Here is a 17,237-nt window from a genome sequence, read left to right on the forward strand (position 1 = left end):
TGTACATTTTAACTACATAAGTAGTCATGAGTATACAAGTTCTCCTTTGTGCACATTTCACAGCAATTATGCAGAATAGAAAAGACTCTGTGGCTCAGTACGAGTAAGCTTGCCTCAGTTCTGGCTGTCGCCTCTGAATTACAAGATTGGAGTTTAATCCCTATTCCAGCCTTGAGCGTGCTATCTAGGTTCACATGTTCGCAGAGCACTGAGAGTGATGTATTGTTGGAAGTGCCATCTTTAGGATGAGTCATTAAACTGAGGCACTGACTGCTGATTCAAGAGGCCATAAAAGATTTCATGACATTATTCAAAGAACAACTTCCCTAAATTGCTTGAGTGGGGGTGGGGGGGGGGGGGGGGGTGCGGGTAAAGCAGAAACTTGTGTTTCTTTTTGAGAAAGGTGTATTTCTTGTCAATTTTTCATTTATTTCCCATTACTATTCATTCATAGCCCCCATCTAAAACAATGTTCAAATTAATGAGTAGCTGGCTGAACTAATACTTATTGATTCTTGCATTAAACCGTGAATATCCAGTAGTAGTTACAACAACATAGAGCTGAGGTTCAAATGGTGGATTATTAGGCAGTTAACAAGAAGCAACTGTCTGTTACATGACCTTGATGTGCAATAATGCTACCGCATTGCAGTTTAATAGTTGTGGCATTTTTACAAGTTCGTCAATCTTCTGGAATTTTTTGAGGATGTAACTAGTGGAGTGGACAGGGGAGAACCAGTGGATGCGGTGTATTTGGACTTTCAAAAGGCTTTTGACAAGGTCCCACACAAGAGATTGGTGTGCAAAATCAAAGCACATGGTATTGGGGGTAATGTACTGACGTGGATAAAGAACTAGTTGGCAGACAGGAAGCAGAGAGTCGGGATTAACGGGTCCTTTTCAGAATGGCAGGCAGTGACTTGTTCAGTGCTGGGACCCCAGCTCTTTACAATATATATATATTAATGATTTGGATGATGGAATTGAGAGTAATATCTCCAAGTTTGCAGATGACACTAAACTGGGTGGTGGTGTGAGCTGTGAGGAGGATGCTAAGAGGCTGCAGGGTGATTTGGACAGGTTAGGTGAGTGGGCAAATGCATGGCAGATGCAGTATCATGTGGATAAATGTGAGGTTATCCACTTTGGGGGCAAAAACACGAAGGCAGAATATTATCTGAATGGCGGCAGATTAGGAAAAGGGGAGGTGCAGCGAGACCTGGGTGTCACGATTCATCAGTCATTGAAGGTTAGCATGTAAGTACAGCAGGCGGTGAAGAAGGCAAATGGTATGTTGGCCTTCATAGCAAGGGGATTTGAGTATAGGAGCAGGGAAGTCTTACTGCAGTTGTACAGGGCCTTGGTGAGGCCCCACCTGGAATATTGTGTTAGTTTTTGGTCTCCTTATCTGAGGAAGGACATTCTTGCTATTGAGGGAGTGCAGCGGAGGTTCACCAGACTGATTCCTGAGATGGCAGGACTGACATATGAGGAGAGACTGGATTGACTGGGCCTGCATTCACTGGAGTTTAGAAGGATGAGAGGGGATCTCATAGAAACATATAAAATTCTGACGGGACTGGACAGGTTCGATGCAGAAAGAATGTTCCCGATGTTGGGGAAGTCCAGAACCAGGGGTCATAGTCTTAGGATAAGGGCTAAGCCATTTAGGACTGAGATGAGGAGGAACTTCTTCACTCAGAGAGTTGTTAACCTATGGAATTCCCTACCGCAGAGAGTTGTTGATGCCAGTTCATTGGATATATTCAAGAGGGAGTGAGATATGGCCCTTGCGGCTAAAGGGATCAAGGAATATGGAGAGAAAGCAGGAACAGGGTACTGAACGAATGATCAGCCATGATCTTATTGAATGGTGGTGCAGGCTCGAAGGGCCAGATGGCCTACTCCTGCACTTATTTTCTATGTTTCTATGTCAAGGAATAATCTGCAGTTAAGTACAGGGGAATTCTATCTAGTGTATCTGTCATAAATTATTTAATGGTATTTATTAAATAGCCATTTATTAATAAATGGATGCATTGCACCAGCCAAAGCGTTTAAATGACCATTCATTATGTACGAATATGATTTGTTGAAGGGGATTGCTGAATATTAAATCAGGCAGCTTTAATGTCAAAATCCTTCAACTGTTTATTTTATGTGCATTTATTTATATTATTTATTTTATTTTATGTGCCAAATAATACATCGTTGTATATTCATTATAACAATGAAAGCTACACTAGGAAATGAATAACTTTTGATCAACTCATGGGAACTGTCCTATACATTTAGGCTACAAAGTATATTGACAGTAAGTTTAACTCATTTTGTCATGTAAAAATAAATCGATATCTCAGAATTATGGCCCCAAGTTTCCACATGATTTGCTCCTGATTTTTAGAAGCAACTGGTGTAGAACGGAGTATCTTAGAAATCGTAATTCTCCACATTTAGTTTTCTGCAGTTCTAGTCAGGTAGAAGAGTTTCACTTTGGAACAGAATTTCTTTTCAAAAGGGGGCATGTCCGGCCACCGACACCTGATTTCAAAGTTTCCACAGTGAAAACGTACTCCAAACTAACTTAGAATGGAGTAAGTGAAGATTTTTGTACGCTTGAAAAAAACCTTGTCTACACTTTAAAAAATCAGGCGCAGGTTACAAATTAGGCGTAGGGAACGAGGTGGGGGGGGGGGGGAGTGGGGGGGAAGGGAAGTCATTAAATTCTACAATCAATCCTTAGTTACACTTATACAAATATTATACAAATAAATCCAACCTGAATAAAAATTTATAAGCAAAGAAAAGATTAAATAAACCATGTACCTACCTGTGTGAAAGTGCTTCAGGCAGGCCTTTCAGGCAGCGGTGTGGCGTCAGTGTCTCGCCGGCAGCGGCAGGCAGCAAGCAGCCTTCGAGCTGAGCTGCAGTGCTTGAGGCAGGCCTTCATTCTCTTCGTGGCTGGCCGCGAAGAAGCAGCACCGGACGGACCCGAGGCCATTCGGCAATGAGATAGCAGCAGCGTCAGTGGCTGGCCGGCAGCCGAAGAATCAACACAGGACACACGCAGCTCATTAAGGTTCTTGAGGCCATTCGGCCACGCTTTAGGGGCGGCGTCAGTGGCTGGCCGGCAGCCAAAGATACAGCAGCAGCCTTCGAGCTGTGAGGGGGACTGAGGCCATTTGGACAGGGAGAGGCAGCCACATCGACAGTTTTATATTTAAATTTGCAGAATGGGTGCTGCATTGTCAACACCACATATTATGCAATGGTTTGCCATCAATTCACTGCATAGGAGAGAATTGATTCGAGCTCACCGCACCAGGAACGCCGTACCTGGACATGAGCGAGGCTGATTGTGGGAAAAGGCTGCGTTTTCGCAGAGAAGTTGTCACAGATCTGTGATGTGGTGAGAGCAGATTTGCAGCTCAGAAGCAGAAGGACAACTGCCCTGTCTGTTGAAGTGAAGGTAACAGCTGCACTTTCTTTCTATGCCTCGGGATCGTTTCAGGCTACAACTGGATATGTGTGTGCCATCTCTCAACGTGCAATACATGCCTGCGTTTACCAGGTCACGGCTGCACTTTATGCGCGAAGGAATGACTTCATCAATTTCCCAATGACTGCACAAGCGATCCATGAGAGGGCTGTGGGCTTCTTCAGGATTGCCGGCTTCCCAAAGGTACAGGGCTGCGTTGATTGTACCCACACAGCCTTGCGAGCACCCGTGAAGGAATCTGAGCAGTACCGAAATAGGAAAGGTTTCCACTCTATCAATGTGCAGCTCGTGTGTGACGACAAGCAGCGCATCATGTCAGTCGATGCGAGATACCCTGGCAGCACCCATGATGCGTTCATCCTACGCGACAGCGTTCTATCTGACATGTTTGAGCAGCAGCCAGAAGGGCAGAGCTGGCTACTGGGAGACAAAGGGTACGGCCTGGCCACCTTGCTCATGACGCCCATACGCGTGACACGGACAGAAGCTGACCGTCAATACAAGATGCCGCACATTGCGACGCGCAGCATCATTGAGAGGACCATTGGCATATTAAAACAGCGATTCCGATGCCTGGACCATTCCGGAGGACACTTGCTATACTCTCCTCAGATTGTCGGTCACTTCACTGTTGTGTGCTGCATGCTTCATAACTTGGCCATCATGAGGCAGCAGGAGCTGGTAGTGGAACCCGAAGACCGACGTGAGGGTCCAGTGCATGATAGTATTATGGAAGACCAGGATGTGGATGATAACGACAATCAGGAAAGCATGCAAGTGCCTGATGCCGGAGCACGAGGTCGGAGGAGGGCCGTCCATCGTGCCCCTTTAACGATTGCTCGAGACTTGCGCCAGCAGCTCATCCGTGAACGCTTCAACTACTGATGCCTGAGGGCTCTGCGACCACTTTTGCATATGGACATGTTTATTCTTTGCAGTTGTTCCTACGTTGTGTTGTGTTAATGGAACATGAAACAGTTTTAATGAAAAAATATTTTATTGAAAAGTTAACGTCACTCTAATAAAATATTTGTTGTATCAAACTATACTTTTTAATATGACTCTTGAAGATCACTTAAAAACTTTAAGATCACTTATAAACTTGTAAAGTTACAAAACACTTTCTATGTGAAAAATTTTACACTCTAAGATCACTTACACTTCAAGATCACTTTTTAGATGCAAAATTAAATAAGATACAAAAAAATGTGAGAGCATTTACACTATAAGATCACTTAAAAACCATAAGATCCCTTATAAGTTGTAAAGTTACAAAACTTACAAAACAATTTCAATTTGAAAAACGCTACTACAGCAACATCAAGAACAAGAACAAAAGCAGCAAAGAAAGGCTGCAACCATGTCTCATCCATATCTCAGTGAATGTTCACTTCCTCATGGGGGTGTCATTTGATTGGCTGGGCTGTGTGTCCTTATTGCAGCAGCTACCTCAACCAGGCCCTCCCTGACAGCCTGTGCCGACACTTGCATGCCCTCCCTGACGGCCTGAGCCATCGATTGCACTTCCTCGGACATTCCCTCCCTAAATTCCCGTGTCATTACTGATATTTCTCCCGTCAGGACCGTCAACTCTTCACCTACTGCATTGACGCCACCGATGAGTGATCGGGTAAGCTCATTGGTCTCCATACCCAATGCCACAACCTGAGCCGCGTCTGTTGCACGCTGCATCTCAGGAGAGCGTATCTCCAATCTCCTTCTCCTCTGCCTGGGTCTGCTTCGTGGCACCACTACACTGGAAGGCGCGGGCACGGATGGTGGGATGCTTGGTGTTGCAAGCGGCACCACGACACAGGGAGGCGCAGGCTGGGACTATGGGACGCTCTGTGTTCCAGACGGCTGAACTGGAGTGAGAGGCTCAGGCTGGAATGGTGGGATGCTCGGTGTTACAGACGGCAGCACTTGAGTGCGAGCCGTGGGCTGGGATGTTGGACGAATGGGTGTAAACTGCTCCATGATATCAGCAGCAACACTGGGACCCGAAGCGTCGGAATCAAAACCATAGTAGGTGGAACCAGAACCTATGCGAGAGGGAGGCGCTGGCTCGGATGGTAGTGCACTGACTGTAGAATGCTGCATTATACCAGCAGCACCACTGGGACCCGCAACATCGGAAGCGAAACCATGGAAGGTGGAACCAAGACCTATGCTCGGGGTTGGAACCAAGACCCTTGATGGGGGCTCATAAACATTAAATTGGAAGCTCTCCCCTGCAGACATTTCAGTCATCGCTGCCATCATCCAATCTGGATCGTCCGCAGCTGGTTGTACTGGTTCTTGTTCTGTACCCTCAGGATCCTCAGGGTTGGCAGCAGCAGCATCATCATCATGTTCTGCAAAATACATCAGAACAGTCAAATGCTTAACAGCAAGGGAGGAGGCCGGGTAGGTGGCATGAGTACTCACACATAGCAGGCCAGGCAGCAGGTTGATTTAAAGGGCCATGATGCATTTTCAGGACTTACCCTCTTCCTCGCGTGCGGGCCCAGCTTGTGCTGTACCGATTGCTTTACTCCATGTCCGACTCATCATAGCAGCTACCCTTTGTTCCAAGGGTGTCAGTGGATGCAGATTGGGCACGCCTCCTCCTGTCCGAGATGCCTCCCTTTTGTTGTGGGCCAATTTCTTCTGCAAAGAGTAAAATATAACTTTTTACAGTGTGTGTCAGTCTGCAAGGTGGGACATACAGATAGCCAGGTTACAATTACGATTAAATTAAAAATGGGAAATATTACTTACACTAACTACTTGACCAAGGTCGTGCCATTTCTTTTTACACTGACTTCCAGATCTCATGGTATGCACCACTGCGCAGTAATCTTCTGCAACTTGGTTCCAGCGTTTCTTCATTTCTTTTGGTGGCACTTTTATGCGACCTCTGTTGCTGGTATCTAGCTCCTGCCATCTCTGCTCAATTACGTTGACGAATATCTCCACTTCCTCATGCAAGAAATTCTTTGTTCTTGGTGGGCGTTGATCCATTGCAAAGTTGAATTGGCACTCTTATTTCTCCAAACACACAGTCCTTAATTTGCAGGCACCGGTTCTGCAAGTTTAGCAGTGAAAAGCTGAACTCACTAATTTCAGCAGGTGATTTATTCAGCATTGCTGCTAAAAGCACTCCCTCACACACAGAAATATCAAGAAAATTAAAATACAAGCCTTTGCAGGGGTCCAAGAAACAAATCTTCACTTTTTCTGCAGCACTTTTAAAAATGGCCGAGTGCCAATATTTACTTCAGACTGCGCATGCGCGAACGCTCCAAAGCGCACGCGCAGGGTTGCCGGCACCGAGAAGCCTCATTTCAATTGTACCCGCCTCCTCCTACTTACAAAATCGGCGCGAGTGGTAGGCTCCGCCCCCTGTGCGCCACGCCAAGCAGACATAGCGAGAATACCGCACTTTTTTTCGGCGCGATAAACAGGCGCCCAGCTCTGAGGTGCGCCTTTTTCGCCGCGTGTGGAAACTTGGGGCCATATATACTATTTTGCTGTATTTTTGTGCTCATCAGTGCTGAAGATTCTCCATTTTTGCACTCTGCATCAGATCACTCTACTACACAAATATTTTTTTAAATTTCCATTTCCCATTTCAGCCATGGGGCTTCTTTTCTGAGTGAGATTTTCAAACAATGGGTAACTGTGTGTTGTAGAGTTGCCGAGTTAAGATAGCATTCAGTTCCATCAGTCTGCGCTAGATTTGGACCCATGTCTGGGATGTGAAGGAACGTTGTTTCACCTTTTCTGAGATTCATCTTGAATTGGAAGAGACTCATTGCAGATTATATTAAGCACTCCTATTTGTGATAATTAAGATTACTAACTAGTCCATTTAAATTGAAACTGAAGACTCCATATTTTGGAAAATATTACGAATTAAATTCAGTCTTTTAATTGGATGATTTTTTTTTAAAGTCCAGTAATAAAATAATGTTAGATGCTATCCAGCAGTTTTTAAAGTTTACCTCTTAAGGTTCCTTTTTTTTTCTTGCCCTCGACCTGACAAGGGACCTGGAGGGTTGTTTGCTCCCAGAGCTTTGCCAATATAGCTCAGTTACCAGCCACTATGTGTGTGGCAGAGTTGCATACTGTGACTGGACAGCTGGCTTTTCCCTTATTGGCCTGGAATTTATGCTATAACTAAAAGTGAGGCTATCAGTCCTTACCGTTATTGAGGAGTAAATTGGACAGCAACTACCAGCATCCACACATGTGCAGTTAAACACAAAAATCAGGGAGTTGCTGTCAGATTTACCCTGCTTCTCCGCAGTCTTCGCTGCACATGTACCTCGCAGGGAGAATCGGCATTCAAACACATGAAGGGCATTAAATTGTGGTACTTGCCCACTAGATATCCACTTAACTTACCAGAGAAAGTTATGGTTTGTCCATTCCAGTGTAAGTGAATTTTTAACAGCATGATATGTCCTAATTACTGCCATGCAACCTCTGGCACTGAAAATGTAATTTTGCAAGTGTGGAGTCTCATTCCTTCAGATTTTAATTATTGTTGGAGATTAAAACTTTTTTTTTTTAACTTTGCCTTTTTTATCTCTCTTTTAATCCCATCTATCTTTCCCTCTCTTTATTTTGATTTCTGTGTATAATTTTACATTAAATTCAATATTATAATTTACCCTTCTGGTTTAGACTCTGCATGCCTCAGTAAGATTCTTCAATCTGATTGGTTGAAGAGATGTGCTGTTGCTTTCCCTGTTAATACGGGTTCCAGTTCCCCTGTAGAGGCTGCTGCACTGCTTTGACTGTTTGATAACTGCAAATCACAGTGTAAGCCCACAGAAATTCCGTGGGCAACTGTAAGCATAATGAATGGCGAGTGCCGTTTGTTTGCCGCTGATTGCAAATCCCAGACCGTTATTTCAGCTTGGCACATCCTTCTAATGGCTAATAAAACAAGTTATACTCTGGAGCAGAGGCTCATACCAGCATTTTACTACACAGTATGTTGGTACACTGCCATGTAGCCTTTCTTTTGGATATTTTATAGCAAGTACAACAGACAGTAGACATAAAGCGCTGCTGCCTCCTCACGATCCTGAAAGTCTACTGGAGGATAGAGGCACAAATGTTGGTGTTTTCGATCAGGCCAAAATCCCCAGCATCGTAGCGTTGACCACATCGTCCGCATGCCCGACATGAGACTTCCAAAGCAAGCGCTCTCGCCGGAACTCCTACACAGCAAGCGAGCCCCAGATGGGCAGAGGAAACGTTTCAAGGTGACCCTCAAAGCCTCCTTAATTATGTGCAACATCCCCACCGGCACCTGGGAATCCCGGGTCCAAGAGTGCCCTAAGTGAAGGAAGAGCATCCGGGAGGGCGCTGAGCACCTCGAGTCTTGTCGCCGAGAGCATGCAGAAAGCAAGCGCAGGCAGTGGAAAGAGCATGCGGCAAACCAGACTCCCCACCCACCCTTTCCTTCAACCACTTGTGACAGAGACTAATTTCCATATTGGATTGTATAGTCACCTGAGAACTCACTTTTAGAGTGGAAACAAGTCTTCCTTGATTTCGAGAGAATGCCTATGATGATGATGACGAGCATTCAATAAGTCTTTTGCTTTACATTGCTCTTTTCAAGAGGAGGGTATTAGAACTGTCACTATTTGCTCTTTAGTTGCTGTTTTTCACTGAAGTTGTAAGATTTTGTTTTCATAATATAAATCTTTTACACTTTTAATGGTGTAAGATAATATGTAACAAATAATCAGAGCTGGCTTACTATGACGATTGTAGTGTCTCTTGTAAAAATGTTAATATTGCTTTCACTTAATGTGTGTTGCTTCTTTCTAGGTAATATATCCTCCTCATGCAAAGCTATCTGACAAAGAGGTTAGTATAGAACGCACTGTGAACTGTGTTTTTACTTCTTTGGAATTGCACTCGTAATATTATAACATGCATCTCTTTGTGTTGCAGAAAACAAGTATTTGTTACTTATCCTTCCCAGACTCCAATTCAGGTAATTTTATCATTGCTCTTTTTATTAAATTAATCTGTGCTTGACCGACAAGTAATGCCACTAATACTATCCATGAACTTAGTCCCTTTGAAGGTTATTCCCATTTCAATGAAAGAAAATGGTAGAGAAAATGTGAAGTCAGAATAAAGGGATGAGCAGAAACAACACAATTATTGTTCTGGAAGGTTTTAACTATCCATTTATCAATTGGGACAGGAATGGAATCCCTAAAATGTGTACAGAACTCCTTCCTCAAGAAGCATGTTAGTTGGCCTACAAGGGTGGAAGCATTGCTAGATATGTTTGAGTAATGAAATAGATCAGTTATGTGAGCTAAATTTGGGTGAGCACCTCAGGAGCAGTGACCAAAATATGATCAGATTTAAGATCCAAATAGAAACTAAAGCCGGTCCTCAAAATTATAACACACAGATTAGATTAGGGCAGATTTGAGAAAGATGAGCAGCAAACCAGATGAGGTGGAAGGAGAAATTGACAACACATGACTGTGTAGCAACAGTGGAATGTTTTATATTTAAAAAAAGACATTGCAAAGGTACAGAATAATTATATAACTTCTTATTAAAAGAAGGCAACTACTGTTAGTTTTAGGATGCCATCGATATTTAGAGGTTAGAAATTAATTGACATTGAAGAAGAGGATGTATGAGGACAACAAGAATAATCAAAAAAACTAAATGAAAATATGAGAAACATAGGGCCCAAGATTCCGCCCTCTGTAAAAATGGCGCACCTCCAAAAGGTGTGGCGATTTTCTGGAATAAAAAGGGCGGCGAAAACTTACCTTGTGATTCTGTGAGCTCCTCAGGACGTCTTCGTGCTCGGCGTGGCGCAGCACAAGGGGTCGGGGGCAGAGCCAGGTCCTGGCGCTGAAAACAGTGTCGGGACCTCTGCACATGCGTGCTAAAGTGCGCGCGCATGTGCAGTAGCTCCTTGCCGAGGCTGCATGGGAGTGGCCCGAGGCACGCTGGCCGAATGGGCTCATTGGGCCTCCCTCCCACTAAGCTCCCCCCGCACCGTTCAGCCCTTCCCCCTCCTCTCCCTCACTCCCTCCATGTTGGCGGTGGGGACCACCCGCCCGGCATCTCGCTGGGGGTGGGCCCTGCCCGAAGACCTCGGCGGTGGCTAGGCATCTGTGTTGTCGGCGGGGTCTGTTCAGCAACCCCCGCTCGCTCTCTTGCTCTCTCTTCCTCTCTCTCTCTCTCTCTCTCTCTCTCTCTCTCTCTCTCTCTCTCTCCCCCTCCCTTCCCTCCCTCCCTCCTCTCTTTTCCCCCCCCCCCCACCCCAGCGCGCGCTCTCCTTCACATTCTTTCCCTCCCCCTCCACACTCTCTCTTCACTTACCCCTCCTTCCCCTCGCTGTCAGAAACACAGAGAGACACTGACAGAGGCCGAGAGAGAGACACTGGGCAGGGGGGCCCTCGTCCCAGCACGCTGTTGGAGGGCTCCCGGTACTGCAGTAGGTGAGTAGAAACTTAATTTTTTATTTATTGATTGATTTTTAATTTTTTTTATTTTCTACGTTTTAATTTTTTTGATTGGATTTATTGATTTATTTATCATTTATTATTGATGATGGCTCTTTATTTGTAAAAGTGAAGTGTTTAATGTTTGTAAACCCCCCTCCCCACCCCCTCCCCTCCCCCAATCTCTCATTCCCGAAGCCTGATTTATAAGTGTAGGCAAGGTTTTTCTGAGCGTACAAAAATCTACACTTACTCCATTCTAAGTTAGTTTGGAGTAAGTTTTCGCTGCCTAAACTTGCAAAACAGGCGTAAGTGGCTGGACACGCTCCCTTTTGGAAAAAAAATTGTTCTGAAATGCAACTATTCTAACTCACTAGAACTGGAGCAAACTAAATGCCGAGAATTGCAATTTCTAAGATGCTCCATTCTAAACTAGTTGCTGCAAAAAAAATAGGAGCAACACATGCCGAAACTTGAGCCCAAAGAAACATAGAAAATAGTTGCAGGAGTAGACCATTCGGCCCTTCGAGCCTGCACCACCATTCAATATGATCATGGTTGATCATGTAACTTCAGTACCCCACTTCTCTCCATACCCCCGATCCCTTTAGCCGTAAGGGCCACATCTAACTCTCTTTTGAATATATCCAACGAACTGGACTCAACAACTTTCTGTGGTAGAGAATTCCATCGGTTCACAATTCTCTGGGTAAAACGTTTCTCCTTATCTCGGTCCTATGTGGCTTACACCTTATCCTTAGACTGTGACCCCTGGTTCTGGACTTCCCCCAACATCGGAAATATTCTTCCTGCATCTAACCTGTTCAATCCCGACAGAATTTTAAATGCTTCTATGAGATCCCCTTTCATTCTTCTAAATTCCAGCGACTATAAGCCTAGTCGATCCAGTCTTTCTTCATATGTCAGTCCTGTCATCCTGGGAATCAGTCTGGTGAACCTTCGCTGCACTCCCTCAATAGCAAGAATGTCCTTCCTCAGATTAGGAGACCAAAGCTGCACACAATACTCAAGGTGTGGCCTCACCAAGGCCCTGTACAACTGCAGTAAGACCTCCCTGCTCCTATACTCAAATCCTCTCGCTATGAAGGTCAGCATGCCATTTGCTTTCTTTGCTGCCTGCTGTACCTGCATGCCTACTTTCAATGACAAAGAAAATAGATTAAGAGCAGGATAAGGTATGTTAAGAGGGAGCATTGGAGAAAAAAATTCAAAATACATTAAAAATAATAAAAGTATTTTACAAGCACATCAGTAAAAATACAGTTTTTTAAAGTGAGGTAGGATCCCTGAGAGGAGAGAATTCAAAAAATGGCAGAGGTATTTAATAAATATTTCACACCAGTCTTTACTGAAGAGTGATTATTGGAAAGGAGCTGAATCCTTAAGTGGTTGAGACTGAGATGAGTGATATTATAATATATACAAGGAACATTTTAGATAAGTTAGTAAAGCTAAAGAAAGATAAAGTGTCAGGGCCTGATGGAATAACTGCAAGGTTCTGAGGGAAATATGGGAAGAAATTGCAAACTCTCCAAATTGTGTGCTCAAAATCGGGCCACCCCTTTTTTTGGTGCACTCACCAGAGATGCGCTGACTTTCTGCATGGAAAAGTGCTCAAAAAAAATCGGTCCCCACTTTGAACGCTGTCCGGCCTCTCCTGGGTCTTCGCGGAGCCAGCGTCCCGCGCTGAAAACAGTGCCGGGATGTCTGCACATGCTCGTTGGAGTGTGCGCGCATGCGCAGTAGCTCCTGCCCCCAGCCTCTCAGTGTGCGTGCTGCAGCGTGGGACCCGATCATCATCATCATCATCATCATCATCAGACCGGCTGCAGGACCACCCCCTATCCCAGACCAAGTGTCCGACAGCACAGGCCGGCCCGTTGCCTTCCCGGGCTGAAGATGTGCTTGTGCGTGCTGCAGTGTGGGAATTCGGCATAATTGATGCTAGTTAAAGGTATACCTGGCTTGAGACAGAAACAGGAGAAATGTTCTTGGTGCAAGAGAAAATGCCTCGTTCGGACCGGACATCGAGATTGTGCTGTTCGGGGAAAGAGCAAGCTCGATTCGGAAAAGATTGACTTTGCCGATTGTATTTTTTTTGTTGTTGGGAAAGACCGTACGCGCAGTTATTTGGAATATATCCATTTGAGTCCGTCAAATCACTTTTTGAAAAGTGGGATGATGATGATGATCATCATCACACCGGCTGCTGGTGCGTTCTTCCCTATCCCAGGCCGAATGGCCTCCCGCACAGCCCAGCCCGCTACCTTCCTGGGCTGAAGATGAAGTAGGGTAGGACTGACTTCTATTTTCTATTTGGATATTTTGAAAAATTTATGTAAATATGTTTCATGTGAATAGTGGTGACCATTTGTCAAGCCTATTCACCTGTTGCTATTGTGAAAGAAGAACACAAGTGACAGAGGAACACTGAGAGAAAATTTTATTCATTGAAGTAGACTTTATTTAGAAAATATGGGCTCAATTTTGGCCCAGTATAATCATTGCAAACAAATAGTTGTTTAAATTAGTTGTGAGATTAGAGCAATTTAATTTAACTATCTTTTAGTTTTTATTTTTGTAGTTTAAGCTTCCATGAATGCTTCTGTTGTATAGTAAATTAACTTTGCGAAGTTTGTCATATGATGTCCTGTATAGCTGTTTGATCCTATTCACATTCTTTAATCAAGTCATTAAGTTCTGCTGGCCTCCAATGTACCTACCTGCGCTGATTTCTTAACTCTTCGCAAGGGCTTTCACAAGTGGCTACATCCGCTGGCCTAAGTTAGTTTGGAGTAACTATTAGCTGTCCAAAGTGGCCTAAATGGCCAAAACGGGCATAGGTGGCTGGTAACGCCCCCTTTTTGGGAAAAAAAACTAAACTAAAAAAATCCTGACTAACTCACTTACACTGGCGCAAATTGAATGTGCAAAAAAACGGAGCAATTCCTGGCCAATTCACTAAATATATTCAAAAAGGAATTAGATGTAGTCCTTACTACTAGGGAGAGCAAGGGGTATAGCGAGAAAGCAGGAATGGGGTACTGAAGTTGCATGTTCAGCCATGAACTCATTGAATGTCGGTGCAGGCTTGAAGGGCCAAATGGCCGACTCCTGCACCTATTTTCTATGTTTCTATGGCCAATTTTGAGCACTATATTTCAGGGCTCTTTTGAGTGTGGATGTGTGCCAGATACTGGAGAGTGGCCAATGCATTGCCCATTTTTTTAAAAAGGGAGACTGAGCTAATCTGAGTAATTACAGGACAGTTAGTAAAAATTTTAGTTTTCAATTCAAGATTCAATTATTACATATCAAAAGAGAAAATTGTTAGAAGTAGCCAGCACAGATTTCAAAAGACAATTGTGTTTGCAAAACCTTGTAGTAGTCTTTGAAGCGGCAGTAGACATGGTAGATAGGGAAATGTAGTGTACATGGACTTTAGGGAAGCCTTTGACAAGCTACCACTTGGGAGTTTACTGGAGAAGATTGCTTAAAAGGGAGAAAACAAACAACAACAACAGCTTGTATTTATATAGCACCTTTAACGCAGTAAAATGTCCCAAGGCGCTTCATAGGAGTGTCATGGAACAAAATTTGACATTGAACCACATAAGGAGATATTGGGGCAGATGACCAAAAGTTTGATCAAAGAAGTAGTTATTAAGGAGCGTGTTCAAGGAAGAGAAAGAGGTGGAGAGGTTTAGGGAGGGAATTCCAGAGCTTGGGGCCTCAGCAGCTGAAGTCACGACCACCAATGGTGGAGCGATTAAAATTGGGGATGCGCAAGAGGCCAAAATTTGAAGAGAGCAGAGGTTGTGGGCAGAGGCGAGGTTGTGAGGCTGGAGGAGATTACAGAGATAGGGAGAAATTATAGGAGTTACGAGCAGTTTTTCAGAGTGGTTGGAAGTGGGTAGTAGTGTGCCTCGGTTCAGTTCTGGGGCGACTTCTATTCACTGTGTAGATCAATGATTTGGATATAGGCCTAGAGGGAGTGTTGTTGAAATTTGCAGATGATACCAAGATAGGAGATATATTTAATTCTCTCAAGACTAAGCGAAGCTGCAAAAGGATAGCAGTAAAATGGGGCTAAAATGAAATTCAATGTTAGCAAGTGTGAGGTGATGCATTTTGGTTGAAAAAAATAACAACAGTAATTGACTCTGAATAAAAGTAGGCTTAGTGCTGTGTAGGAACAGAGAGATTTGAGGGTACAGATTCACAGAATATTAAAGACAACACCTCAGTTTGATAAGGCTGCAAAAAAAGTAATGCAACTTTAGGTTTTGTCCAAGAGGTATCGAATATAAGAGCCAAGAGTTAATGATGACCCTATATAAGACCTCAACTAGAATACTTTGTACAAAAAGAAAGATATTGAGGCTTTAGGGCCCAACATTGGCCATGACTTGCATCAATTTTTTTGGAGTAAGTTTTTTCTGGTGTAAGTTAGAAAATGTCATTTTCCCCAAAACATTTGCTCCAGAGTAAGTCAGTTCGGTACGATTTTTTTTTTAGGTCAGTTTTTTTTTCATAAGGGGACGTTCCCAGACACTTAAGTCAGTTTTGGCCATTTATGCCACTTTGGCCAGCAAAAACTTACTCCAAATCCACTTAGGTCAGCATTAGTGGCCAGCTCTTTAAAGAAAAACCTTGCGGGCAGTTAAGAAAAAGCAGCGCACATTCAGCAGACATTAGGGCAGGGATAGGGAGGGAAGGGAACTGGAGAGGACCTCAGCAACCAAGCAGCAAACATTAAGGAAAAGCTCAAACTAATAAAATACGATAGAAAAAGAAGTAAATCTGACCTTATCTTTAAAGTCTGCCTGGGAAAGGCAGTGGGCCGGCCTGTGCTTGAGGCCATTTGGCCTGGGATAGGGGAGGGAAGACAAACCAGAGAAGTGCGAGCTTGTGGACCAGAGAAGTTGTAGCTGCTGGTTCTGCGCATTTCATCGGGGTGGGGGGGGGGGGGGGGGGGGGAAAGAGAGCCCGCCGAGCAACCGGAGAAGCTGCTGGCTCTGTGCGTGCGATGCTCTTTAAAAATGGCAGAGTGCCAAGTTTTCTCTCTATTGCACATGCACGCACGTCGGGGCCGGCACTGTTTTCGGCGCGGGCATTTGGCTCCACCCCCCACTTCACCATCGATGCCACGCCAGGACCCCGGGGACTGCACACAGCGGCGAGGATGGGGCGAGTTTTTCCCGCCGCCGTTTACCGCAAAAACGGCTTGGCCAATGATGGGCCCTTAGTACAACACATACTCATTAGGATGTTGCCTGGTATGAGGAAATAGAAATAGGAAGAAAGATTTAAAAATTGGTTATTTTTCCATTAGTACAAGGAAAATTATAGGGCGATATGATCGTGTTTAAAATTATGGAAGGATGGGACATGGTAGATGGAAGCAGTCATTAAAAACAGAAAATGCTGGCAATCTCAACAGATCAGGCAGCATCTGTGGAGAGAGAAACAGAGTTAATGTTTCAGGTTGATGACCATTTGTCAGGAGCAGACTGTTTCCAGTAGTTGAGGGGTCAAGAACCAGAGACCATAGATACAAGATTAGATGATATAGAAACTGAGGCTGTGGAATTCGCTTCCATGGTTGATGTTGAGGCAGGAAATGTGTCAACATTAGATTGGATTGGTACAGGGTTAACTCTGACATCAACTGGTTGAGTCAAATGCCCTGTTTAAGTTGTAATTTCTATGTATTTTTATGTATGCATGTAATCACCAGCTACACCAAATAAATGTAGTTTGCTGTCTGATTTTCATCTTGCATATAATAGATTTATACCATTGTAGTAGTTTACAACTAGAAATAATATATACACTTGATTTGTCTACCTTATCCTTTTAATATTGTTTTTCTCATTTCAATCCACAAATGTTAACCTATTATGTAAACTGTTGATGCAGAACTATTTGCATTGAAACATAGACATAGAAACATAGAAAATAGGTCGGCTCTTCTAGCCTGCACTGCCATTCAATGAGTTCAAGGCTGAACATGCAACTTAAGTACCCCATTCCTGCTTTCTCGCCATACCCCTTGATCCCCCTCATAGTAAGGACTTCGTCTAACTCCTTTTTGAATATATTTAGTGAATTGGCCTCAACAACTTTCTGTGGTAGAGAATTCCACAGGTTCACCACTCTCTGGGTGAAGAAGTTTCTCCTCATCTCGGTCCTAAATGGCTTACCCCTTATCCTTAGACTGTGACCCC

General features: G+C 44.1%; 1 protein-coding gene across 3 annotated transcripts in view; it reads left to right on the forward strand.

The window, feature by feature from the left end:
* dennd6aa (DENN/MADD domain containing 6Aa) overlaps positions 1–17,237 on the forward strand; it is a 142,655-nt gene that overhangs the window by 10,121 nt on the left and 115,297 nt on the right. For all 3 annotated transcript variants that reach the window (XM_070895269.1, XM_070895270.1, XM_070895268.1), the window contains exons 2-3: positions 9,332–9,370; positions 9,458–9,500. In XM_070895269.1, coding sequence (XP_070751370.1) covers positions 9,332–9,370; positions 9,458–9,500 — 82 coding nt within the window. The remainder of the gene's footprint in view (positions 1–9,331; positions 9,371–9,457; positions 9,501–17,237) is intronic.

Source organism: Pristiophorus japonicus, chromosome 12 (genome assembly GCF_044704955.1).
Source record: "Pristiophorus japonicus isolate sPriJap1 chromosome 12, sPriJap1.hap1, whole genome shotgun sequence".
Taxonomy (NCBI): Eukaryota; Metazoa; Chordata; class Chondrichthyes; family Pristiophoridae; genus Pristiophorus; species Pristiophorus japonicus.